The sequence below is a fragment of the Daucus carota genome, chromosome 3, assembly GCF_001625215.2.
Source record: "Daucus carota subsp. sativus chromosome 3, DH1 v3.0, whole genome shotgun sequence".
Lineage (NCBI taxonomy): Eukaryota > Viridiplantae > Streptophyta > Magnoliopsida > Apiales > Apiaceae > Daucus > Daucus carota.
Window position 1 is genome coordinate 34,262,307 of NC_030383.2, and position 25,876 is coordinate 34,288,182.

The following is a 25,876-nucleotide window of genomic DNA, read 5'->3' on the forward strand; positions in this document are numbered from 1 at the left end:
ATCAGATCAAGAAAGTAAAGTGGATACAAGAATCAGAATGTCAGAAGAATTCCAAGATATCTGCTACAAGCCACTGGAAGAAGTTCATTTCATATGATCAAGCCTCGGTGCTAAATAAATTGTGTAGCAGTTCAAGGAGTTCAGAAGGTACGAAGATTCAAGTATTTATTTCATCAGAGATTCCATATGTGTACTGAAATGAAGTTGAACTAGAAGACAAAGATTCGAAGACCCGACCACAGCTCAAATGTTTAATTGATGGAGAATATTCAATTTAGTTAGGCACAGATGAACCAGACAGTACATTTGTGTGTCAGCTATTTATATTGAATATTTAACATCAAAGGAAGGTGGTCGTTCAAGCCGTGTGATGATCAAGACGAAGGCTCAAGACATTCGCTTTCTGGAATATAAACTTTTTAATTAATTCTTTGTTAATTAATTAATCTCTATTAATTTATTTAGTTATTAAATTAATTCAATTTGAATTAATTTAATAATTAAGTTTATTAATAAGTTAATTGATTTAGAATTAATTTACAGAAAGAAAGCAAAAGAAAGAAGGCTAAAAGGAAGTCAGAAGACCTGCTGCTGAAGAAAATGCACTATATAATTATTTAATTAATTATTTCACATCTCAAAATAATTATATGAGTTATATAATTTATTTATTAAATTGATTCACATTTGAATTAATTTAATTTATGAATTTATATAATTAATATAATTAAGTGAATAATTATTGAATTAATTATATAAAGAAAATCTATGGTTTTATTGTTTTTGGGCACGGCATGACAATCAATTAGATTGTCATACCGCACCCTTACCTGTGCGTTCTGGCAGTTGGCATGACAATCAAAGATTGTCATACCAAGATCAGTTGGCATGACAATTCAATAGATTGTCATACCGACTGTTCAAGGCATGACAATCCTTTAGATTGTCATACCGAGTTCAGAAGGCATGACAATCTAATTGATTGTCATACCACTTCTAACTTGGTGGCCAAGGTCAGTGTATGTCATACCGATGGTTTTATGGTATGACAATCCTTTAGATTGTCATACCTTACCATTTGTAGCATGACAATGTGTTAGATTGTCATACCAGTTTGTCATACCGAAGTAAAGTAGTATGACATTACTCTGCATTGTCATACTGCTTCATACTTAGCCTCCAAGTCTTATGTCATACTGGATTGTCATACCGAAAATTGTATAGTATGACAATGCTTCAGTTTGTCATACTGATTCAATTGTAGCATGACATTAGCTCCATTTGTCATACTGATTTCAATTGTAGCATGACATTAGCTCACATTGTCATACTGATCTTTGTAGCATGGTCATACCACGTTTGTCATACAAGTTCAAGGTGTTGCCTATAAATATGGCCTCACCTCCTTCATTTGAAAATGTTCATTGCCTTGTAAACTTTCAAGTTGTTTGTAACTTGCTATTCGTTAAATCCACAGTTTCCTGTGCTTTGATCATTCGGTTGTTTTAATCCCTAAATTAGAATACTTCCTGTCAAATTTATTCTCAAATTTTAGTGGACATTAAAACTGAACCTTAATTAATTTAATAACGACTTTCAAGTTTAAATAACTTTTTACTTGAACCTTGTTTATTTAATTAATTAAAATCTGATTATCCTGTTTTATTTAAATCAGATTTATTCCGCGCGAATTTTGTGACGATTGTATTCAACCCCCCCTTCTACAATTGTATCGGGACCTAACAATTGGTATCAGAGCGGTTGATATAATCTACCTTGTCAGATCCTACACTCACTCTGAAAATTTCTAAAAATTCCAAATAATTTTTTATTTGAAATAATTTTATTCCAAAAATTATTTCTGACCGAAAATTGTTTTTCCTTCAAAAATCCAATCTTTTCCCAAATAATTTTTTATTCGAAATAATTTTATTTCTAAAATTATTTTTGATCGAAAATTATTTTTATTTCAAATCTTTTTCCAAATAATTTTTTATTCGAAATAATTTTATTCCAAAAATTATTTCTGATCGAAAATTATTTTTCTTCCAAATATTTTTCCAAATAATTTTTAATTCGAAATAATTTTATTCCAAAAATTATTTCTGATCAAAAATTATTTTTCGTTCAAATCTTTTTTCAAATAATTTTTAATTCGAGATAATTTTATTCCAAAAATTATTTTTGATTGGAAATTATTTTTCTTTCAAAATCCAAATCTTTTCCCAAACACTCAAACACTCAATCTTCTACCATGTCTACCGCAAAAATTAGCAGCATTAAAATTCCACCTTTTGACAAGGTTAATTTTGGTCTCTGGACGAGACACATGCTTTTGTTCCTCCGGGCGGCGAATAAAAAATACTTAAATATTTTGACGAAAGGTCTTTCGCCCCCAATGCATATTATCTTGGAACATATTGAGAATGGAGTTACTATTCCTCACAGAACCTATCTGAAAACACCTGCTGAGTTCTCAGATGAGGATAATGAGCTGATAAATTTGGATGTAACTCTACAGCTCATTCTGATCGAATCATTGGATCCAGTAATGTACAATAATGTTGTCAACTGTACAAGTGCTAAGCAGATATGGGACACTCTGCAAATTATCAATGAAGGATCGGAGGAAGTACGGGAAAACAAGAAGGAAATTCTTGTGGCTCAATACGAGCAATTTGGTTCTAATCCCGGAGAAGGGATTTCTGAAGTATTCATCAGATTCAACAATTTGATAAACAATCTGAATCTGAACGGGAAATACTACGACAACAAAGAGGTGAACCTGAAGTTTTTGCTGACACTCCCTGAGCATCTGGAGCATAGGATAACCGCCATCAGAGAAAGCAGAGATTTGACAGAGATCTCATTGGAACAGCTGTATGGGGTTCTGAAAACCTATGAATTGGAACAGGCTCAAACTAAACAGAGATACGGATGGGGAAAGACACTGAACACGTCTACGTCTGTCAGCAATTCTACTGCCCTCATAATACAATCACCTCTTGTGAAAGAAAGGAAGGTTGTTGTACCTTCAAGAAGCTCCCAGGAGTATGTTGTGCCGGAAATAGGACATACTTCAGTAAGTAAGGGAGATGATGAATTTTACTCGATGGAAGAGTTAGATCAGCTGGAGGACGAATCTCTTGCTATGTTTGCCAGGAAGTTTGATAACATGAGATTTAGGAAGAATCCCTCCTACAAGTTTAAATCTTCTGGTAGTAAATTTCAGAAAGGGGGATCTTCGTCCACAACATCAAAAGGGGCTTACAAGACTGGGATGGTTGATCGAAGCAAGTTTAAATGTTTCAACTGTGATGAGCCTGGTCACTTTGCATCGGAGTGCAAGAAGCCCAATCAGCTGGCAAAGAAGAAAGAATCTTATGACGAGCTAAAGCAGAAGTATGAGGCTCTGCTAAAGAAGCATCAAGGCCAAAGCAGCCAAGGGAAGTCCTATGTGGCAAAAGGAAAAAGCTGGGATGACACAGATAGTGATGAGGAGGAAGAGCGGGGGAATGTTGCTCTAATGGCTTTCATGAAACCTTCTACACCTCCACATCGCACTGGCGGATTTCCGGTAGATCCTACTTGCCCTAAACTTTTTATGCAATTAGGACTTGAACGTGATGATGCTCTTAATAAGCTGAAAGCTTTAACTCTAGAACACAAAGCTTTAAAGCTGGAGGTTCATGAGTTAAAGTTAAAAGAAAAACTAGTGCTCACCCCTAAAATTGAACAACTAACTAGTCAGTTATTGACTCAGACTAATAAAGTCGAAGTGTTAGAATATAGGGAGAAAAAGTTGAATGAGCAGTTAGCTGAAGAAAAGGTTAGGTGTCTTGCTTATAAGGAGTCGACTAATATTGTTAAGAACCTAGTGGACCAACAAGTGATTAAAAGGAAAGTTGGTATAGGTTTCGATTACAACAAGTCGGTAGGTAAGGCTAGTAATATAACTCCTTTTGTTAAGAGTGCTGAAGACAGGGGTATCCCACATGTTTTAAAGGATGCTCCCAAACCTTTATTCAAAACCCCTGTCGCAGAACCATTACTTGATATGCCCGTGATTATTCAATATGAAATGAACTTAGAGGATATTGAGAATGAGAGGGAGATTTTGGCATCTGTAGAGCCAATGCAAGTTGAGGGCACATTCAGTTCGCCCAAAGCTGGCATAGGTGCCAATGGCTTAAAGAATAATTTTAACAAGCCTAATAAGTTTGTTAGATGCAGGAATGATAACAATACATGCTCTTCTACTAATAACACTAGAACTTCTGAAAATGTTAATGTAGAAACTGTTAAACCCCCTGTTGTTCTGAATAACATGCCTACTATTCCTTTAGTTGATATGTGCCATAAACCTTGTGGTGTTGATAATTGCATGTTGTGTGCGTTTAATGTAATGTCTGCTTATTTCAAAAGTATGCATGCTAACAAAGAAAACACAACACCTAGAAAGCACATGAATAGTAAGTTTGCAAAAACCAAGACTGCTGGTCCTTCTCCTATCAAGAAGGATACTTATGTTCCTAAGCCTAAACCTAAAGTGTTCAAGGCTGTTTGTAGGAAAGTAAGTACAGTCAAGGTGGATGCTAATGTTATTCGAACAGGATCTATTGTCAAAGCTGACAAAGGTCAATTCTTTAAGTATGCCGGGCCCAACCAAGTTTGGGTTCCGAAGATGGTTTAATTCGTTTGATATGTGCAGGGAGCCAAACAAGGTTGAAAAGGTTGTATGGATCCTCGATAGTGGATCTTCTAGATATATGACCGGTGATAGAGCCCTGCTATCAAATGTGATTGAGAGAGCTGGCCCAATTGTCACCTTTGGAGATAACAGCAAAGGTCTTACTATGGGATATGGCAATTTACATGCTGGAAATGTTATCATTGAAAAAGTTTCTTTGGTTGAAGGACTCAAGCACAATCTTCTATGACAAGGGATTCCAAGTAAACTTTGTCAAGGAGAAGTATTTGATATCTCACACTAAAGATGACCGTCTTGCTCTCTGTGGAGTAAGAAAAGCTAACTTATACTTAGCTGATCTCAATTCAGGTGCCAATGATGAAGATAATTGTTTCTATTCAAAGGATTCACCTGAAGATAGTTGGCTATGGCATAAGAAGCTGTCTCACCTTAATTTTAAAATTGTAAACTCTTTGGTCAAGAGGGATTTGGTGAGAGGACTGCCTCCTTTGGAATTCACTCAACAAGGACTTTGTGAGGCATGTCAGAAAGGGAAGGCTAATATAGCATCATACAAAGGCACAGACACCAGTAACATTACTGAACCACTGCAACTATTACATATGGATTTATTTGGTCCAGTCAATGTGATGTCTTTATCAAGAAAGAGATATGCCTTGGTGATTGCTGATGACTTCTCTAAGTTCACATGGGTTTTATTCCTACATTCTAAGGATGAAACTCCGCAATTGGTAATTGATCTTATCAAGGAGATCGAGTTGGATTCGAATGATAAACTTTGTGTCAGAGAAATAAGTTCAAAAAATGGAACCGAGTTTAAGAATGAAACTCTCAATAGATTTTGCTCCGACAAGGGATAAAAGACAATATTCAGCGCCAAGGACTCCGCAACAGAATGGAGTAGTAGAAAGGAAGAATCGTACCTTGATTGAAGCTGCAAGGTCAATGCTAAGCACATCAAGGTTGCCCATCTACTTTTGGACTGAAGCTGTGAATACTGCTTGTTATACCCAGAATCGAACTCTGATCAACAAGGAACACATGAAAACTCCTTATGAGCGTATGAACGAAAAGAAACCAACGATCAAGTACTTTCATGTATTTGAGCTAAATGCTTTGTGCTTAAGGTTGGAGATGAACATCGTGGCAATTTTGAACCCAAAGCACTTCAAGCATTTTTATGTTGGTTATTCTCTTCGAGCATATAAGGTGTTTATCATTGATCAATTACAAGTCAAGGAAAGTGTCAATGTTACTTTTGACGACACTAAACTCCCAAGTATCCAAATTGAAGATCCATCTGAGTTACTAATGTTTGATTATTATCCGGACTCAGACTCGGATGATGATAATGAATAACCTGATGCTGCAACAGGTAATGACAATAACAATGTTGATAATGATCCAGGTAATGGTGGAGAAAACAATGGAAACACTGTAGACTCTATTAATACTAGTGGTGGATCATTTAGTCAACCTGGCAGCAGCTTAGGGGGAGATGGTGGATCAACCGGTCAAACACAACATCACAATGATAGTTCTGGCGAATCATCAAGATTAAATCTTCCAAGGGAGAGGATCTGGAGTAGAGATCATCTCTTTGATCTAATTTTTGGTGATCCAAATGTTGGTGTTCGGACTAGGAGTGCAACTCAAAACGAATGTCTATATTTGGGTTTTCTATATCAGGAAAAACCGAAGAAAATTGAAGATGCACTAGCCGATCCGGAATGGGTTCTTTCCATGCAAGAAGAGCTCAATCATTTCGAGAGACAAGAAGTCTGGGCCATGGTTCCAAGACCAAAGATAAAGTCTGTTATTGGAATTAGATGGGTCTACCAGAATAAGATTGATGGTGATGGCATTGTTGTACGGAACAAAGCCAGACTGGTTGCTAAAGGTTACTCCCAAGAAGAGGGAATTGATTATGATGAAACCCACGCTCCAGTTGCACGTCTTAGGCGATCAGAATTTTTTCTTGCATTTGTTGCACATTCCAACTTTAAATTCTATGAAATGGATGTGAAAACTGCATTTCTGAATGGAAAGCTTGAAGAGGAAGTTTATCTAAAAATCACTTTTAATAGCTTAAGATACCACACCAGTGTTCTTAAGGTATCTGGTACCTTAAGAGGAAGCTTGAACACTGGTGATCTTAATTGCAGGTACATCACACCATCTATGGAAGCTCAGGATTTGTGTGGAGTGAAACACTTACAGAACTTGTGAGTGACACCCTTACCCATAAACTGAGAGATATTTTGAGTGTCGAGTGATACACCTGCAGAATGTTTTAGTGAGACACCCACTGTTTACCAAATTTAAACCTTATTGTTCAAAATTGGTATCTATAATGTTGTATCTAAGTGGATGCTCACTATGGTTACTTTTCTACTGGATGCACCTTCTACGAAGCCCTGTCTTCTTTATAATGGATTCTGTCATTCAATGTCTTATCTAATCAGTTGGTATCATTATTGATAACAATTGAGGATTCCTCAACTAAGGGGGAGAAATATTGACAGAACTCTGAGGAACTCTGAGGGGGAGAATATTCTATGATCCATGATCTTAAGGGGAGAATGTTCTATGCCTCACTTAGGTGGAGAATATTCATGTTCCAATCTATCATCTAAGGAGGAACCTATGAGGGAGAAGATTAAGGGAGAATTACATGTTAGATCTTGAAAGGTGATTGCAAGGCCTCTGAGAGATTGAAAGGTCTTAAGTGATTTAAAGACATTCCAGAAGAAGTAGCTATCTGAAGAAAAATGAAGACTGGTACAATGTTATATGTATTACCAGAAACCATCTACTATGTACATTTTAATGTTTTATGTTTCTCTTATCAATTGGGATTGTTTCCTAAATGGTTGAGTTGGTATTAATGTTTATTGAGTCATAGAAAGTTGTTAGTTGTTGTTAGTTGAGTTATCCTCATCTGAATTTGTGTGTTAGTGTTTAACAAACAAATAGGGGGAGATTGAAAGGCCTTATTGCAAGGTACATGTCTAAGCCTATTTGTACAACCGGTGATAACTCAACTTGTGTTTGAAGACCTGACAACTTGTAACTCAACTTGTAACTCAACCTGGATTAGTCTCTGATAAGTTATGATAGTAGATAGTTTAGTTGGAATCAGATCAAGAAAGTAAAGTGGATACAAGAATCAGAATGTCAGAAGAATTCCAAGATATCTGCTACAAGCCACTGGAAGAAGTTCATTTCATATGATCAAGCCTCGGTGCTAAATAAATTGTGTAGCAGTTCAAGGAGTTCAGAAGGTACGAAGATTCAAGTATTTATTTCATCAGAGATTCCATATGTGTACTGAAATGAAGTTGAACTAGAAGACAAAGATTCGAAGACCCGACCACAGCTCAAATGTTTAATTGATGGAGAATATTCAATTTAGTTAGGCACAGATGAACCAGACAGTACATTTGTGTGTCAGCTATTTATATTGAATATTTAACATCAAAGGAAGGTGGTCGTTCAAGCCGTGTGATGATCAAGACGAAGGCTCAAGACATTCGCTTTCTGGAATATAAACTTTTTAATTAATTCTTTGTTAATTAATTAATCTCTATTAATTTATTTAGTTATTAAATTAATTCAATTTGAATTAATTTAATAATTAAGTTTATTAATAAGTTAATTGATTTAGAATTAATTTACAGAAAGAAAGCAAAAGAAAGAAGGCTAAAAGGAAGTCAGAAGACCTGCTGCTGAAGAAAATGCACTATATAATTATTTAATTAATTATTTCACATCTCAAAATAATTATATGAGTTATATAATTTATTTATTAAATTGATTCACATTTGAATTAATTTAATTTATGAATTTATATAATTAATATAATTAAGTGAATAATTATTGAATTAATTATATAAAGAAAATCTATGGTTTTATTGTTTTTGGGCACGGCATGACAATCAATTAGATTGTCATACCGCACCCTTACCTGTGCGTTCTGGCAGTTGGCATGACAATCAAAGATTGTCATACCAAGATCAGTTGGCATGACAATTCAATAGATTGTCATACCGACTGTTCAAGGCATGACAATCCTTTAGATTGTCATACCGAGTTCAGAAGGCATGACAATCTAATTGATTGTCATACCACTTCTAACTTGGTGGCCAAGGTCAGTGTATGTCATACCGATGGTTTTATGGTATGACAATCCTTTAGATTGTCATACCTTACCATTTGTAGCATGACAATGTGTTAGATTGTCATACCAGTTTGTCATACCGAAGTAAAGTAGTATGACATTACTCTGCATTGTCATACTGCTTCATACTTAGCCTCCAAGTCTTATGTCATACTGGATTGTCATACCGAAAATTGTATAGTATGACAATGCTTCAGTTTGTCATACTGATTCAATTGTAGCATGACATTAGCTCCATTTGTCATACTGATTTCAATTGTAGCATGACATTAGCTCACATTGTCATACTGATCTTTGTAGCATGGTCATACCACGTTTGTCATACAAGTTCAAGGTGTTGCCTATAAATATGGCCTCACCTCCTTCATTTGAAAATGTTCATTGCCTTGTAAACTTTCAAGTTGTTTGTAACTTGCTATTCGTTAAATCCACAGTTTCCTGTGCTTTGATCATTCGGTTGTTTTAATCCCTAAATTAGAATACTTCCTGTCAAATTTATTCTCAAATTTTAGTGGACATTAAAACTGAACCTTAATTAATTTAATAACGACTTTCAAGTTTAAATAACTTTTTACTTGAACCTTGTTTATTTAATTAATTAAAATCTGATTATCCTGTTTTATTTAAATCAGATTTATTCCGCGCGAATTTTGTGACGATTGTATTCAACCCCCCCTTCTACAATCGTATCGGGACCTAACAGAAAATGGGTTACAAATGAACACAATCGATCATTTGTTAAATGGTTCAGAGATCGAGTGATGTTTCAATATTCATCAAGTCATTCTTCCGTTTCCAATACGGTTAAATGGCTAGCATATGGTCCTGACATGCCAGTGAGATCCTACCAAGGATATGATGTTAATGGGTATACTTTCTATACACAAAGTCAAGATCACAAAAGCACTGTGCAGAATAGTGGAGTATGTGTGGAAGCTTCTTCTACGGAATTTGATAGAGGCAATTCCATGACATCACGAGATATAAAGAAGTCATACTATGGGGTAATTGAAGAAATTTGGGAGCTTGATTACAGAGATTTCAAGGTTGCTCTCTTTAAATGTAAATGGTTCGATATAAAGCGTGGTGTACGGGTGGATGACTCGGGTTTCACTTTAGTAGACTTTGTTCGGTTTGGCCATGAGGATGACCCGTTCATATTCGCTACACAGGTTAACCAAGTTTTCTATGTTCGAGACCCTGCTGATGCTAAGTGGTCCATTGTTCTTCAAAGTAAGCGACGCATTGTTGGAATTGATAATGTTGAAGACGAGGAGGAGTATAATCAATTTGACGATAATCCCCCTTTCTCCATTGGTATACAAACGAGCACAATAAGGGAAGATAACGTAGATATAAATTATGCGCGCAGTGACCATGATGAAGGGGTATGGATTGATGGTCAACTATGAATTCCATAGAGTTCCTGCCCTAAAGGTAATAATATATATTTTTATTATATTGGTTATATGATATAATAGATTTTAAAAAGAATACTAGAACTGTTGCTGAACTAAAAAGAATACAAGTCATAGATCTGTTGTTGATTCTATTATGCTTATATATGATTTTAAGATGCTTGAATTTGGTAGATCTTTTAGTTCAAAATAAAAAGCATGTGATGTGGATTTTAACCTATAATCCTGCATATTATGTATAATTCAATTAAAATATATCCTGCATATTGATTCTGCTAAACTGAATGTGCGACTACAAAGAAAATCTCAGCAACTCTGGAAACTGTAATATTTTGTTCTTGCATTGCCTCAGTTGTAAATATACTCTGCTATCTCGTGAGGCTTATTGAGATTCTAATCCAGTAACCAAGTTTGTAGTCAGGATTATCACTTGTATGCATATGATTAGTGTTGCAATGGCTAGTTTGTAAGGCGTAAGTGCTCAGAAAGTTCAGATCTTTTTTCTAGTAACCAACTGGATATATAATAGGTGTGTTTTCAATCACCTACGTGGTAACCACATAAACGAATAGTTTCTGTAGAAGGTGACCATGGTATCCGCTGTTTTGGACTGTTATCATCTAGTTCTATCTGAATTCATCAAAAAATGATCATGGTTTGTCTCAAGTGCATAAATCTGTTATGTGATGCATCATAAAGCATTTATCATCTAATTTTTGTAGCATATCCAGCATTTATGATCACTGATGTAATGGAGATTAAAAGTACTGATGTGCCTTTATATATATTTTGTTGCAGGTAACAGCCATGGATGAAGACAATGCAACATCAGGTTCTGGTTCAGTAAGCAGCAAAAAGACCAGGGGTCCTACGGTCTGTAAAAAACTGAAAAAAAGAATTGAAAAACAGAAATTGGAGTGTAATATTAATTTTGATGAATTTGGTCAGCCATGTGGGGACATGCTTAAAGATTTCACCATTTATTTGGGATCAGTTGTCCGTTTTCAAGTTGATATAAATTTGGAGAGCTGGGATGCAGTAAATCAAGGCTTAAAAGATATAATTTGGGATGATATTAAGGTATGTAATTCGGATATATAGTGTTTCTGCATAACCTTGTATCAGATGTTAATTTTTTCTATAATGTCACAATTTATAGAATCGTTGGAATCTCGATGATTCACGAAAAAAGGTCGTGTTGGAAAAGGCAGCAAAGCAGTGGCGGGATTTCAAGGGTAAATTGACAAGGAACTTTCTACGAACCGGAAAGGATCCATGTGAAGTCTATCACTTCATCAGCCAAGAGCAATGGGAAATATACAAAAAGAAACGCGAAAGTGACGAATATAAGGTAAAAAAGGGAATAAATGCAATGACTTTACATAAAAACCTGGAGATATATTACATATCTGACCTTCTTTGCCACTGTTGTATACAGGAAATAAGTGAGAAGGCAAAAGTAAGTCAGAAACATAATGAGCATGTGCATTATCTTGGGCCGAGTGGATATCAAGCAAAAAGGACTAAGTGGAGCATTGAGGATCCTATAGCTAGTCTAGAAAATTCAGAATCTCTTGACCCGTCCATTTTATCGAGTGATCGTAGTAGTCGGAGTTATGACTGGGTTAGAGCACGTACAAAAAAGAATGAGGATGGCAGTTATTACATCCCAAATAGTCAGACAAAAGAAGTCTTTGAGAAAATGGTAAGCTATAAAAATGCAAATCCCACTGCGTACTTGTAAGTATATTCCTGTTTGTGTTAATATCAATATTCCTCTGCGATTGTCATATTTCATATCTGGATGCAAATCAGTAGGTAAGCATAATATAACATATCTGATGCGGAATTCTGAATATAGTATCTAATTGCCACATTTGTACTGCTGTATTAATTGCTAGATGTTTAGAGTTCTTATTAGTTGCCATATCTGATGCTAGATGTTTAGGACTGTTCTTATTAGTAGAGTTCAATTGCAGAAATTAAAATATTCGCACACACACATGCCTTTCCTGATTCTTGAACCCTGGACCTCTTAACACTAAGAAAGTGTTATCTGCTGGTGTGTTTAGGATGCATGATTCAATTCAAAGTTATATGGACTACAAGATAATACATGTGTAATATCAGTAGACAAGCAGAATCATTAGGCCTGACCATCAATTTCAGTAGTATAATTAGACATGATCAATCTCTGGTGCACCACTTTGTATACATAGTAATCGGAACCAATACCTGCTAATGCACATACTTATGCAGAGTACCATACTTATATTTAAAACTGTTATTATTTTTATTATGCAGGGAGAGTTGCAGAAGCAAGTTACAGACGGAAGTTGGACGCCACAGGGACATGATGATATTTTATCTCGGGCACTTGGACGTAAGGAGCACGGAGGACGTGTTAGAGGTGTTGGGGGAGGAGCAAAAATAAAAGATGTCTTTGGAGCGGGAAAAAGCAAACATAGTGGGGCCATTTCAGTGGCTGAATTGGCCACAATCACACAAGAAATCACAAAGAAAGTTCAGAAGGAGTGTGATGAAAAGCTTGATATGATGAACACGAAACTTCAGGGTATCTTTCATCATTTAAAACAGATGGGTCTGTCACTCCCGGAGGATAATTTTATGGATGATGTCGGAACCCCAAAAGATGGAATTATTCGAAGCAGCTGCCAATCAGTGGGAGGTACTGATCACATATCAGAGCTGAAGGTATAATTGTCTAGTGTGTTTTTATAATATAATCGCTTTAATTATTTTACTAAAGAGTTCTCAAGTTATTGTACTTGTATGAAAATGCAGACACCAACACTTTGTCGGCTTTGCGTGATAGATACGGTTAAAGGAAGAGTTATTGTGGCTAGGGGCACTGTATTCCCATCAAATAGTGAAGGGGGTAACATGATTCATAATAATCCAGTTACTGCTCAAAATGTTAGAGTATCGGTTGATAATGTTGTACCAGAATTTCAACTGACTCCCCTTCCAGTGCCTTGTTCAGAACATGAAACAGTAGGAAATGCTGAGGGTAGTTTTGTGCAATGGCCTAAGGAGCTCGTGATCTTAGGACAGGTATATATAATTTATATTAAGGTACTGAATTTTTTCACATATTCAATTGCTTTTTGTTGTGCTTCTAACTGTGATTTCTTAGGATCCCGTTTCGTTGGAGAAGAAAAAAGGTCATGAAAAAAGCCCAGAAAATGCTGTCACAAGGCCTGAGAGTAAAGGTTCAGCGACTCAAGTGAAGAAAGGCTTGAGTGATGAAAATTCAACTCAGAATTGTCGATCTTTACGCTACTTGCTTGAGCAACCTAGTTCAAAAGGTGCAACCTTTACTTTTGAAGATGGAACAGTTCCCACATATGTGACATACGAAGATGTTGATCAATTTCTGAAAAAGAGTTGGTTAAATATACCCATCTTGGAAATATATTCGAAGTAAGACTAATCCTTTTCTTAAAAACTGCTCTTGAATTGTTTATTATTGTGCATGTTCATTGTGATATATAATGTTGCAGGTATATTGCGAAATTGTGCAACGAGCTGAATGATGATAAATTTGCATTTATGTCACCATCTAGACTGGTGATAAATCACAAGCGTGAATATAAACGTATTGAGGAAATCACTGAGTATATGACAGAGTTTTTAGTTACGAACAAAGATAAGCGTTTTATCTTTGCACCATACATCCAAGAGTAAGAACAAAATAAATTTATTTGAGTATTTTCATTGACATTATAATCTATGTATGTTTATCATTTATGTGTGCATTGTTGTAGTGATCATTGGATGTTGCTTCTATTCTGTTTGGATGAAAGTGTCATTTACGTGTTTGATTCATTGAGAAGGGAGCGGGATATCCGGTTGACAACACCTGCACGAACGTAAGTCGTATATGATTTTAATTTCAAGAAGTAAATTATATAAACGATGTGGATTATGTATCCTATTCTTCTTGTACAGGGCATATAAACTGTATGTAGCACAAGGAGGCAGGAAGAATAACCGAAAAGAATTTCTTTGGTGTCATGCAGATGTTCAGGTAGTACTTGTTGATCAATATGAGTTTCTTTTCTGACATGATTCATACTTTTCTGATAATATTATTGGTTTTCCCTATATAGTGTCCTCAACAAGAAGGAGGTACAGAGTGCGGTTTTTATGTTATGAGGTACATGCATGAAATACTCCTGCTTTCTCAAAAAAATCCTAATACCAACTGGAAAGAGGTGAGAACAAAATATATAGTTAATGATTTTTTTAGGAATATTAAACTCAATATTTTGTCTAAATATGTTATCATCATTTGCATTTTCAAGGGCCTTGGTTCAAGAAAGTATTTAAAGAAGGAACTCAATGAGGTTCGAGAACTGTGGGCTGAGTTTTTTACAGTTGAATGTCTATAATCAGGTTTGAAAACAACTTCCATTAATTAAATTATTTTTTAACTCCACTATATAATGAGGTATAACAAATTATATATATTCATTTGTAATCGTAGAACTCCTTATTGATTTACTCTTTTATATATACAGATAGTTGACGAACTTTAATGGCCGGTACAAGTTTTTTAATGGTAAAGACGAGAGGGAAGATTGAGGCTGCAGCTGACTTATTACTACTTTTCATAATTTTTAGTGTTGACTTGTAATTTGACAAGAAGAATTATGGATTGTAATACATTTATATTTAATTAATTAATGTCTAGTGTTTTCCATTTAAGTTTGTGTAATCTAAGTTTAGTCCAGTGCTATTGACATGGGGTACTTGTTGGATTTATTTACATGAATGAATTATGCGCAGGGTTCAAATATAATAATAATATAAATATGGCTCAGCAGCAAAAAAAAATATAAAAAAAATAAACTTTAAGCCACGGCTATTTGACTGCCGACGCTATAAGTTAATCTTAAGCGTCGGTTGTTTGACAGGCGACGCATAAGACTGACCAATAAACACGACTTTAAGCAACGGCGTTTGTGACCAACCGACGCTTAAAAGTGGACTTTAAGCGTCGGGTCGTTGACCGCCGACGCCTAAAACAGTGTTTTAAGCAACGGCGTTCCACACAACCGACGCATAAAATATGCTTTAAGCGTCGGTTAACATGTCTATTGCGTCGTTGTTTAACCGTGGCACGGTACCCTTTAGCGTCGGTTATTTAACCGACGCAATAGAGACCACCCTATAGCGTCGGGTTCATATACTACGCTGGAACACCGTAGCTAAAGGTATAATTTGACCGTAGCTAAAAGTCTATTTTGTACTAGTGTCAATAATGGTAGCATTGGGCTGGGATGTGTTATGAGAGATGATCAGGGTGTGTTCCTTGGTGCAAGATGCTGCAACATATCTGGCGCTTGGTCCCCGAGAGAGGCAGAAGCTATGAGAATGAAGGAAGTCTTGTTATGGGTGCTTTCTCGACGTTTGAATCATTGTGTTATTGAGACTGATTCGCAAATCCTTGTTGATGCATGTAATGGTGGTCCAGGAGAGTCGTATTTTAGTATAATTGTTCGTGATTGTATCTACTTGTTAAAGCACATAAATCCGGTGTGTGTTAGATTTATTTATCGTTCTGCGAATAGTGTGGCGCATGAAATAGCAAAAACTGTCTATTATGTGTTAGGCGTTTGTGAGTGGTTTGATAACCCTCCTGTATGTTAAGTATGTACTAGACAAAGAAATGATTTGATGAATGTAAGTACTAATCTAATCAAAAAAAAGAGAAGAAAATCTCGTAAATTCAAAAACATGGATATCTTAAAATTTCCCAAAAATTTTCCTTTTGTCTTGATAAAAGAGGTGAGGCGGGCCTGAACTACCATATCCGCAAAGCAACTACACGCTGATGCAACAATCAAGTCTGGCCCATAATTATTGATTCCGTGTAGTAGTAGAACCGTAGAGGCAAGGAGCAAATAAAAGGCCAAAATTATAAGTTAGTTGTGATTTCGATCAGGTTACATCACCAACTAATAATTTTCATTAACATCATTATCTTCTTTTGTAATTGCTTAATGTTGATACCCTCTCTTCTGTCCCACTAAACCCAGAAAAGTTAATCCACCCATTACATTTTGTTGTCATGGAGAGGAGCCTCGCAGCGGACATAGTCATTTTCGCTTCAATTCCCGCTTATCTGTATCAATTTATAAAATATATATTATAATCTAGGGTTATGTTCTAGATAGAATGATTAGGGAGAGAATCCTCATAAACATTACCTTATTTCTAGTATTAGTTAGGGTTCTGCCGCACAATTTCAAATGAAAAAAATATTAGTGAGGTTTTGCCGTAGAAGTTCAAATAAAAAAATTGTCTTATTTATGCATTATATTTTAAAATTACTTTTTAATACACATAACGATGCAAAAAAATATGTATTTAGATTTAGAACCTGAAAATTTATGAAAAATATAGGGTTCTGCAATAGAACCTTAGTGGTTCTATGGTTCTATTTTAACCATTGGTTTTCTCTTGAGCGCGACCCTATAGGTATATTTATTAAACCTTTTGAAAACAATTTATATCTTGGTAGTTTTAAATGAGTAATCACAAATAAATTAACAAAAATAAAAAATATGGCAATATTAAGTTTTGGAATACCGAAGATATTATCGTATCGTTTGTGTAATAAGTCAAGAAACACTTATAAAAAGTTAAGAATACTATCTTTTGTTTCATGATTTTTACTTGTTTCCTAAATACTTTAATCACTTATAAGTCTTACCTTGCTTCTAACTTCTACTTCAGTTTTTTTTACTTTAAGCAAGAAGCACTTATTTTAAACTCAACCAAACGGTCGCTAAATATTACAAATATTACTAAAATCTCGGATTTATTTTTGTCAGATTTTAATCTCGGATTGCACACATTTTTTTTGTCAGGTGATTGAACACACTTGGAACATCTTAAAACATGAAAAAAGTTTCAATCCTGGTCTAAGCACAAAATGCGTGTAGTAACTTCCAAACTCTGTATCAAAGCTGTCTATTAAAGTGTGATATTTTTGTTCAAGTTTCAACTCGTAATATCTCGACAACCAACAAACTATCCCTTCTGAGCATCATTTTTTCTCCTCTGTCATCCCTTGTACTTGTAAAATCCATTTTTCATTGAGATTGTGGTGAATTTCACCAGGCTCAGTCTGCGAAACTCTTTTCATTTATAATGTCAGGCTCAATGCTGTTTAGCTTGCTACTGCTAACGTGCGTGCCATGCTGCATTATCTCATCTTCTGCCAACGACCAGCTTCTGGTTAACATGACTCTGGTCCAAAATGCTTCGGCCATCGGAGCTTGTATGTATGCCTGCCTTTCTTTTATGTATTCTACACATTAGCTTGAGTTCTGATATCATGTTAAGTGATCAGTTATCATAAAATCTCGAGGTGGTAAGAGGTGAGCTTGCGAGGATTATATTGTATTCTAATAAATGTGCGTCATTGTCTTGTGCTCAGATTGCTTGGATGGCAGTTTGCCTGCTTACCACCTCCACAGGGGGTCTGCGGCTGGTGCGAGTAATTGGCTTCTGCAGTTTGAGGTAGGCAATACCAGATATACTGTTTTACAATTACCGCAAATTGCTAATATTAAGTCTTTACCTAGGCTCCAACCATCAAACTCAAAAGAATGTAAATTCACTGTAAGGGCTAATATTTGTAATTTCTTCTCAATGTTTATAAGTCATTTTGCTTGTATTGCAAATGAAGGTGATTTATAAATTATAAATATGTATGCGAACATGCACTACCTACTGATTATATGCTACGGCAGGCCTAAAGTTTGTACATCTTATATTTAGATATCCTTCAATCACTCGTAGATAACCTGTCTCTGTAGAATTGCTGGATCCACACCCATTATTTTCATGCTAGTTGCAGGGAATATTCAACCTTGCCATTATTACCATTCAAATGATGCAGCTTAGGCTTTAAATAATGGCTACCAGATATGTAGGCCCAATGATAGGTGAATTGTCATATTTGAATATTCGTTGGCATCCTGTTTGGGAGTCCGTTAAAATTGTTGTGTTGTCAGAAAAAAGTGTGGATAAAAGAGGTAATGTTGAAATAAAATAAATTTTGGTAATTTTTGATATTTGCATATTTTGAGATTTTTTGCTATAGCCTATTTTGAATTATGATATTAAAAAGCAAAGTTTTTAGTGATGTTTGATAGTAAAATTTATGACACCTTCCAAAAAAAACAAAAAATAGCTTTTCCCAAAAATATAGAAACATATTTATCCCAAAAGCAGCAGTTTCATAAAAACTATTTTTAAATTCACTAAACAGTTTTTCACCATCTTCTCAGCAAAAAATCTTCTCAGCAAAAAATTGTTGTTACTGTTCCAACAGCAGTACACAACAGTGCCTAACTAGAAGTTCATGACAGGGTGGTGGGTGGTGTAATAGCGTCGCTTCATGTTTGGATAGAGCTAAAACTCACCGAGGATCAACCCTTTACATGGACCAGATGGAACCTTTCTCTGGCATTCTTAGTAACAATGCCTCGCGAAATCCTGGTATGTCCTCTCTTTTTTTGGTTAGCAGTCCCATCATCATCGATTGATTCCTGTAAATATATATCTTTATAATGCAGTTATGAGATGCAACGGTCTACTTAATCGAGCATTATTCATAGTAACTCATAAGAATGTTGATATATTTTTCATACTCAGCTTTTAAAACATCATCGAGATTTTGGAAGAATTGATCATTTCCCGTTTGTAGCTCTATGTAATTAACAAAGTGAACGAGTCAACATCCCCTTGACATCATGCAATAATGAAATATACCAATAGTAGATACTTTATGCCTGTGCACACATCTATTTTATTTCATATTGTTTCATCTCTTATTTTCATTGAAATTTTACTCCCCGCTTTCACTCTTTATGTTGGCCACTCGGTAGTCTTGCCAGTGCTGCTTGACAATGTAGTATAAGGGCACAAAAGTAGTCTTACTGTCTCTGCATTTGTTATTTAATGGACTAAATTGGTTGGAAATTGCTAATTGTCGTCTAGTCAGAGTTCTACTTGGCCTCGCAGCACTAACCATTAGTTGCATCAGAGTCTAATGTTTACTGAAAGTATAACTACACTCAAGACATTAGTCGCTGGAATATATCAGATTTTGTGCTCTGAGAACATTTACACTATGCATGGACTTGAGCAGACTTTTACAATTGGAATCGTGTGAAGATCAGGTACTGTGACGGGGCCTCATTTGCTGGGAATTCTATATTTGACAATGGGGTAAATATGAAACAATTTTCTCATTTAGTTTTTGTATTAAAGCACTTTCAACTTTTAAGATATGTATTTAGAATCTACGGACAACGCAACAAGTTCTTCCATGATTTAATCTCTGCATGCTGTGTTCCACTCTTTGTTTTGTGTGTGGGACAATATATTAATTTTTAATTTTGGAATTGAACAAGCAGACATCATTGCTATATTTCAGAGGGCAAAGAATCTGGGAAGCAATCATCCTTGATCTTCTTCCAAAGGGTTTAAGTAATGCCAAAAAGGTAATATTATGTAGTCGTGGGTATATTTGTTTATATATATGAAGTTTTGTCATTAGAAACACTTGCTGCTATCAGAATGTATGATGCACAGATTCAGTTTTGCTCATAACATGTACATTAACTGATGTGACAAAATTTACAAGTGAAGCATCTGAGAAGGATGAGTTGGACGTGTTGGTCATACTACTGATGGTTTAGAGATGATATTTTTCTTATAAATATATATGTGATCACAAGTTAAACGAACATGTGTGCTAAAATTTGTTTGAATGTGTTTTGTGTCTAGGCTCTCCTTGGAGGATGCTCTGCAGGTGGATTGGCGGTCTTTTTGCACTGCGATAACTTTGCAACTTATCTACCAACTAATACAAGTGTCAAATGCTTTAGTGATGCTGGGTTTTTCTTGGATGCGTATGTTCCCTTTTTCTTCAATAGAAATTATTATTTTCTCAAGAAACTTTAATTTTTTTGCTTTCCTTCTGCAGTAGAGACATAATGCTGAACAACACCATGAGAGCTTTTTATAAGAATCTTACCTCCCTTCAGGTTTCCCTCTTTTTGTTGAAGAATTTAGGCTTGATTTGCTCTACTGCTGGATATATTATTTACAGCGCTTAGTGGTCGAGATGTCTATGAAAAAAAATAAAAAAGCCAAGAGACTGATCTAGAAAAACTAACCCCTTTAAGTTCCTAATTGTTCATTCACTTTACTATTGCGCTACTTTTGCAGGGAGTAGTCGATAACATGGACAAGAACTGCACAAAGTCTGAATATTATCCTGAACAGGTAAGATGATTAAGATACTTCTTCACTGAGTTTCTAAAATTTATTAACCTAAATCGTTATTATAACCATACCAAACTATTGCCCAGTGCATCTTTCCACAGTATGCCTTACCATACATAAAGACGCCTGTGTTCATCTTAAATACGGCTTATGATGTTTACCAGGTGCACATATTTATCTTCATTTGCTAATATTTTTAAATTTTTTTACAACACTCAGTCCGTTTTATTATTTGCTGTAGTTGAGAAGTATAAGGCTAACAAGTTTCTGACCTGGTTCACTGGACAGTTTCATCACATACTTGTGCCAACTTCAGCTGATCCCCATGGAGTTTGGAATCACTGCAAGATAAATCCAGCAGAATGCTCCCCAAACCAGATAGATATTCTACAAGGTCACTTTTGCTTCCTTGCATTTTTACAATGATCACGGTTTGCTGTTAATTATTGAAGTGTATGTATTAAACATAAGACATGTCCGGCCTGTACTACCCCTAATTGTGTAAGCCAGTACTGATTACTTGAATATATTACTAATGTAGGATTTAGACTGGAGATGCTTAATGCTCTGAGATTCTTCATTGAGTACTCACGTCGAGGAGGGTTGTTCATAAACTCTTGCTTTGCGCATTGCCAAAGCGAGTCAGAGGACACATGGTCTGGAGCAGACTCCCCAAGAGTGAACAATAAGGTTCACAACTATTTTTTTCTTCTTTCGGAACAATTATACTAAGCATAATGGTGGTCAGTCAGTAGTTAATCGTCTATGTTGTTGCAGACAATCGCAGAGGCAGTTGGTGACTGGTACTTTGGAAGAAGAGATACCATGGAAATTGACTGTGCTTATCCCTGTGACAATACTTGCCACAATCTGATAGGATTACGCTCAAGTTTCAGACATTACAATGGAACAAGCAGATTCAAGCATTTAACATAATACAGAAGCAAGCCATGCAATCATGACAACAAAAGAAGCAGATTCAGGCATTTAACACAATACAGAAGAAAGCCATGCCAGATAGAGTGATAAGCATAGACAAATTTGTGATTTGCTAATTTCCATTACATTTTATATCAAGATATCATCTAGGGGTGAACATAAACCCGTTCAACCCGCTAACCCAACCCAAACCGACCCTTTTTTAGGCCGATTAACCCGACCCGTTCAAAACCGAAAAATAAATGGGTTAATTTTTAAAAAACCCGATTAAGTTGGGTTGGGTCAGGGTTTTACAGATTTTAACCCTGAACTAACCCAACCCAACCCGATTATATATATATATATATATATATATATATATATATATATATATATATATATATATATATATATAGGCAAGTGCTCAAATACAAACTCCTTAGTGTACAAACGTACAAATAATCACTAAATGACTTGAACGGAATCACTAAATAATTGAACAGAATCACTAAATCTACAAGGGAATCTGATGGAGAGATAAGGGGAGGGGAGCACTTACGGGGTGGCATAGCCGAATGGTGGTGCAGCGCGGCCGGCGGTAGCCGCAACGCCGGTGCGAGGACATTGCTAGAAACACGATTGAGAGAGAGAGACACGATTCAAGGAGATGAGAAAAGCAGCGGTGAATGTGTTTGTGTGTGTATAGCACTTGTCGGTGAACGAACAACCAAAGAGAGAGAGCCACTGCCAGTGGTGGTGGTGGTGGTTGGTGGTCGGTGGTGGTGAGAGAGAGAGACTCTGGACAGTGGTGGATGGTGGAGAGAGAGAGAGAGCGGCGCTGGATGGTGGTGGTGGATGGTGGGTGGGGTTGTCGTGGTGGTGGTGATTGGAGGTGATTGTGGTGGCGGTGGTGATGGATGTATGTATGTATTTGTTAAATTAAAATCTGCTAATCACTAAATATTATTGTCATAATCACTGGTTTGTACGTTTGTACAGTAAGGAGTTTGTACTGGAGTAAGACCCTATATATATATACATATATATAATATTTACATATCTATTTTATATTTTTTAGTTTATCTCAATCAATCTTTAACCTAAGTTTGATTTATCTAGGGTGTGTCTATACATTTACAACAGCAATATGAATAATTTTAAGTATTTTGATAACTATAAAATGTAAATGATGACTTTTGGAATTTGAACATGGTTAATAATTTGTTAATGAACTGATATACACCTTATAAATAAGAGTTCATAACTGAGTGTGTATACAACAATTTCCTATTATTTCACCATTGTTCAAATGTTTCACCAATGTAATAGGGTTCCCTCTTCGATTAAAAACTTACGCATCGACTAATATTGGTGAATGATTCATAGAAACTGAGTAACTATAAATATGTATGCCGACTGTTACTAGCTACCGGTGTGCGAGTGAGTATTTTTTTTCCTGTCGCGATGAATGACTAAATTTTTATTTATTATGATTTTCGCAAGTTTAACCCAAACCAATCCGACCCAACCCGAATCAATTGGGTTGGGTAGGATTGGGTTAGATAAATTTTTTTCAGTTAACGGGTTAAGTTTTTTATTAACCCGAACTAATTGGGTTGGGTCATTTTTTTCCAAAAACCCGCCCAACCCAACCCATGTTCACCCCTAATATCATCCTTAAACTCTTGACGAAAAGAAAAGTCACCAACATAAAACTGTACTAACACTGTATAACATGTGCAGAGTCATAATTTATATATACAAGTACCAAAAATTTCACAACTTTAAAGGGGTGTATCCGATTGAGATTTTATTATTTTTATTTATGGATTTTAATGTATTGTATGTGATTTTGATTTTACGCAAATTCTTGATAAACTTTTGCAAAGTCGATATTGATTCTGTAGGATTTGAGCAGAATGCTTTAAAATCTCATGGATCGATGGGATTTCAAAAAACTTAAAATACGCTGCGAAATTCTACAAAATTTATCATTTTATGAAATTCAAGAAAATTCATAAGATTTTAATACTTGATATAATATGAACCAAGCGTACCCTGTATCATGTCTTCCGACGTGAATAAACTCCAGGAATTTTCTTGATCATCCTCTAAGAAAAAGCATGAATCTTACGATTAGAAATACTAGATATTTAAAAACAAAGATTCTCACAGAAGCTGTAATAGCTTGGTAAGAGGAGACGATAGTAGTTATTCACAACTACTGGACACGTGCAACAATAATAGGCAGCAATGGCATTTTTGCAATTATAAAAGCAAGCAAGGGGCAATTAGTTCTCTGGGAGAGTTAGGGGCCATTTGATAACGAGTGGATGAGAGCAAAATAGCTGAACCATGGATCAGTCGTCGTCCAGATCATTTGTTTCAACTTTCCAAACTTCTGGACGAGCCTAGATTATTGCTGGACGACATGGCCATCGAATTGTATCTGAATGGTTAAGGAAACCACTGCAGCCAACAGACGCTTTCCCTTCATGGTCCTGTTGGTTTTTATAAATTTTAAATTTTATAACTTATACTATTTTAAAATATAAATTAGTTTATACTCCCTCCGTCCTCCGTGCTTGTTTACGTTCATTGTTTGCACGTATTTTGAGACTTCAATAAAGTATAGTTTCATAACTTTTTTGAAAATTTTTCATTTTTTGAATAAAAGTTTAAACATCAAACTTTTATTCAGAGAAAAAAAATTTGAAAAATATATTATGAAACTAAATAAAAGTGGAAAAACTGTACAATTCACATCGGAAACTATAATATATATATATATATATATATATATATATATATATATATATATATACACACACACACTAGAATTCATAATCTGTGGTGCTAGACTATTTTACAATTAAAAGTGTATATAAATCTTTCGATATTGTTATTTAGATTTGTTGTACAAAAATTAAAAATCCACAATACTCTGGATGATTTACTAAAATTGGTTCAATTTATTTAAGCAAACATGAGCTTGCAGCAAAAAATAATCATAGTTAACTATAATTACAGAATAAACAAAGAAGTAGAAAACATAAATTAAGCAATTATGAACCACTACACACAATGAATCTAAATTTGATACTCTCTCTGTCCCATTTAATTCTATACGTTTCTTTTTAACTGCTCGACACGTATTTCAATGCTCTTATAAAATATAGTTCCGTAACTTATTTTTGAGATTTTCTTTTTCTGTATAAAAATATAACATCCAAACTTTAATTCAAAAAAGAAAATTTTAAAAAATAAATTGCACAACTACATTTTGCAGGAGCATTAAAGTCTGTGCCGCGTCCCCGTCCCCCAATGTATACTACTCAGGGGGACGGAGGGAGTAGCTAACATGAGACTGGATATATACCCTTTTCCTGTTAGTATAATCTAAATATGAACTTGTCGATTGGGTAAAATTAGGGCTGAGCAAAAAACCGGAAAAAAACCGAACCCGAACCGAAACCGGTAAAAACCGATAAAAACCGAGCCGCAAAAAACCGAGCCAAAATCGAAACCGAAAATTTATAAACCGAGCCGAGTTCATGGGTTCGGTTCCAGTTATTGGTTAAACCGAACCGATAAAAACCGAACCGAACCGAGTATTTGATTAATTAATTAATTATTATTATTTATTATATATAATTTAGAAGATTTCCAGCTACTGCTAGGTCAGTTTATGTAAATCAATGATTCCAAGCTGTTGTTAAGAATATGCATAGTTGCTTGCCTGTTCTTTCAATGCATTAAGATTAGTAACACAAGCACATGACTTAAAAGCAATATTGAAGCAGCACAGTTTTCTTTCTTTTCTCACTAATTCCTTTCCCTGCACATCAATATCAAATGTGTTGTTTCCTGTTGCCGAACAAATTTGGATGGACACACTGTCACCCTTATTATCTCTTGAGAGGATAAAAAAAGTATCATCATTTTTAGGATCTGATGAATAATGGACACACTGTCAACCTTATTAAGCTTCAGTGCTGGTGCCTGATAGTTATGTAAAGGAAGGGCTATAGTAGTACCTGCTCTTCTCTGTAATATAGTTTGGTTCTATGTTAGAGGTCTAAATATTAGTTGTTTAGGTCGCTATCCAGTAGTTCTGCATGTTTTGGTTTAAGGTTATGCAATTAGGCTGATGCATGCTAGTTTGTTCCAGGAACTATAAATGAATAATCTTGAATTATCAAAAAAAAAATGTTGCATATAACAAACTGACTTCCAGGAACAAAAGAAATAATAATGCATCATTTGTCGTCGGTTTTGTAACCGAAACCGAACCGATTATAACCGAACCGGGGTTTT

The 25,876-nt window shown here is 35.3% G+C and overlaps 2 protein-coding genes across 3 annotated transcripts; both read left to right on the forward strand.

Annotated features, from left to right (window-relative positions):
• The first annotated feature begins 9,652 nt into the window (after positions 1-9,652).
• Positions 9,653-15,050, forward strand: LOC135151505 (uncharacterized). Its single transcript, XM_064089987.1, has 13 exons — positions 9,653-10,279; positions 11,108-11,389; positions 11,469-11,660; positions 11,748-12,014; positions 12,614-13,024; positions 13,115-13,384; positions 13,467-13,753; positions 13,834-14,013; positions 14,098-14,202; positions 14,282-14,360; positions 14,443-14,547; positions 14,638-14,728; positions 14,854-15,050. The coding sequence occupies exons 1-12, from the start codon at positions 9,653-9,655 to the stop codon at positions 14,722-14,724; spliced, it is 2,892 nt and encodes a 963-aa protein (XP_063946057.1). The 3' UTR covers positions 14,725-14,728; positions 14,854-15,050.
• A 2,209-nt stretch (positions 15,051-17,259) lies between these two features.
• On the forward strand, positions 17,260-21,816 carry LOC108213235 (pectin acetylesterase 9). 2 transcript variants are annotated; one of them, XM_017385005.2, is made up of 12 exons: positions 17,261-17,621; positions 17,781-17,863; positions 18,718-18,847; positions 19,500-19,579; positions 19,768-19,854; positions 20,141-20,265; positions 20,340-20,400; positions 20,585-20,641; positions 20,728-20,805; positions 20,930-21,035; positions 21,183-21,331; positions 21,419-21,815. In XM_017385005.2, the coding sequence occupies exons 1-12, from the start codon at positions 17,492-17,494 to the stop codon at positions 21,575-21,577; spliced, it is 1,245 nt and encodes a 414-aa protein (XP_017240494.1). In that variant the 5' UTR covers positions 17,261-17,491; the 3' UTR covers positions 21,578-21,815. The 2 variants fall into 2 exon arrangements, with proteins under 2 accessions (XP_063944737.1, XP_017240494.1); XM_064088667.1 differs by lacking the exon at positions 20,728-20,805 and having other exon boundaries at positions 17,260-17,621; positions 21,419-21,816.
• Positions 21,817-25,876: the final 4,060 nt, after the last annotated feature.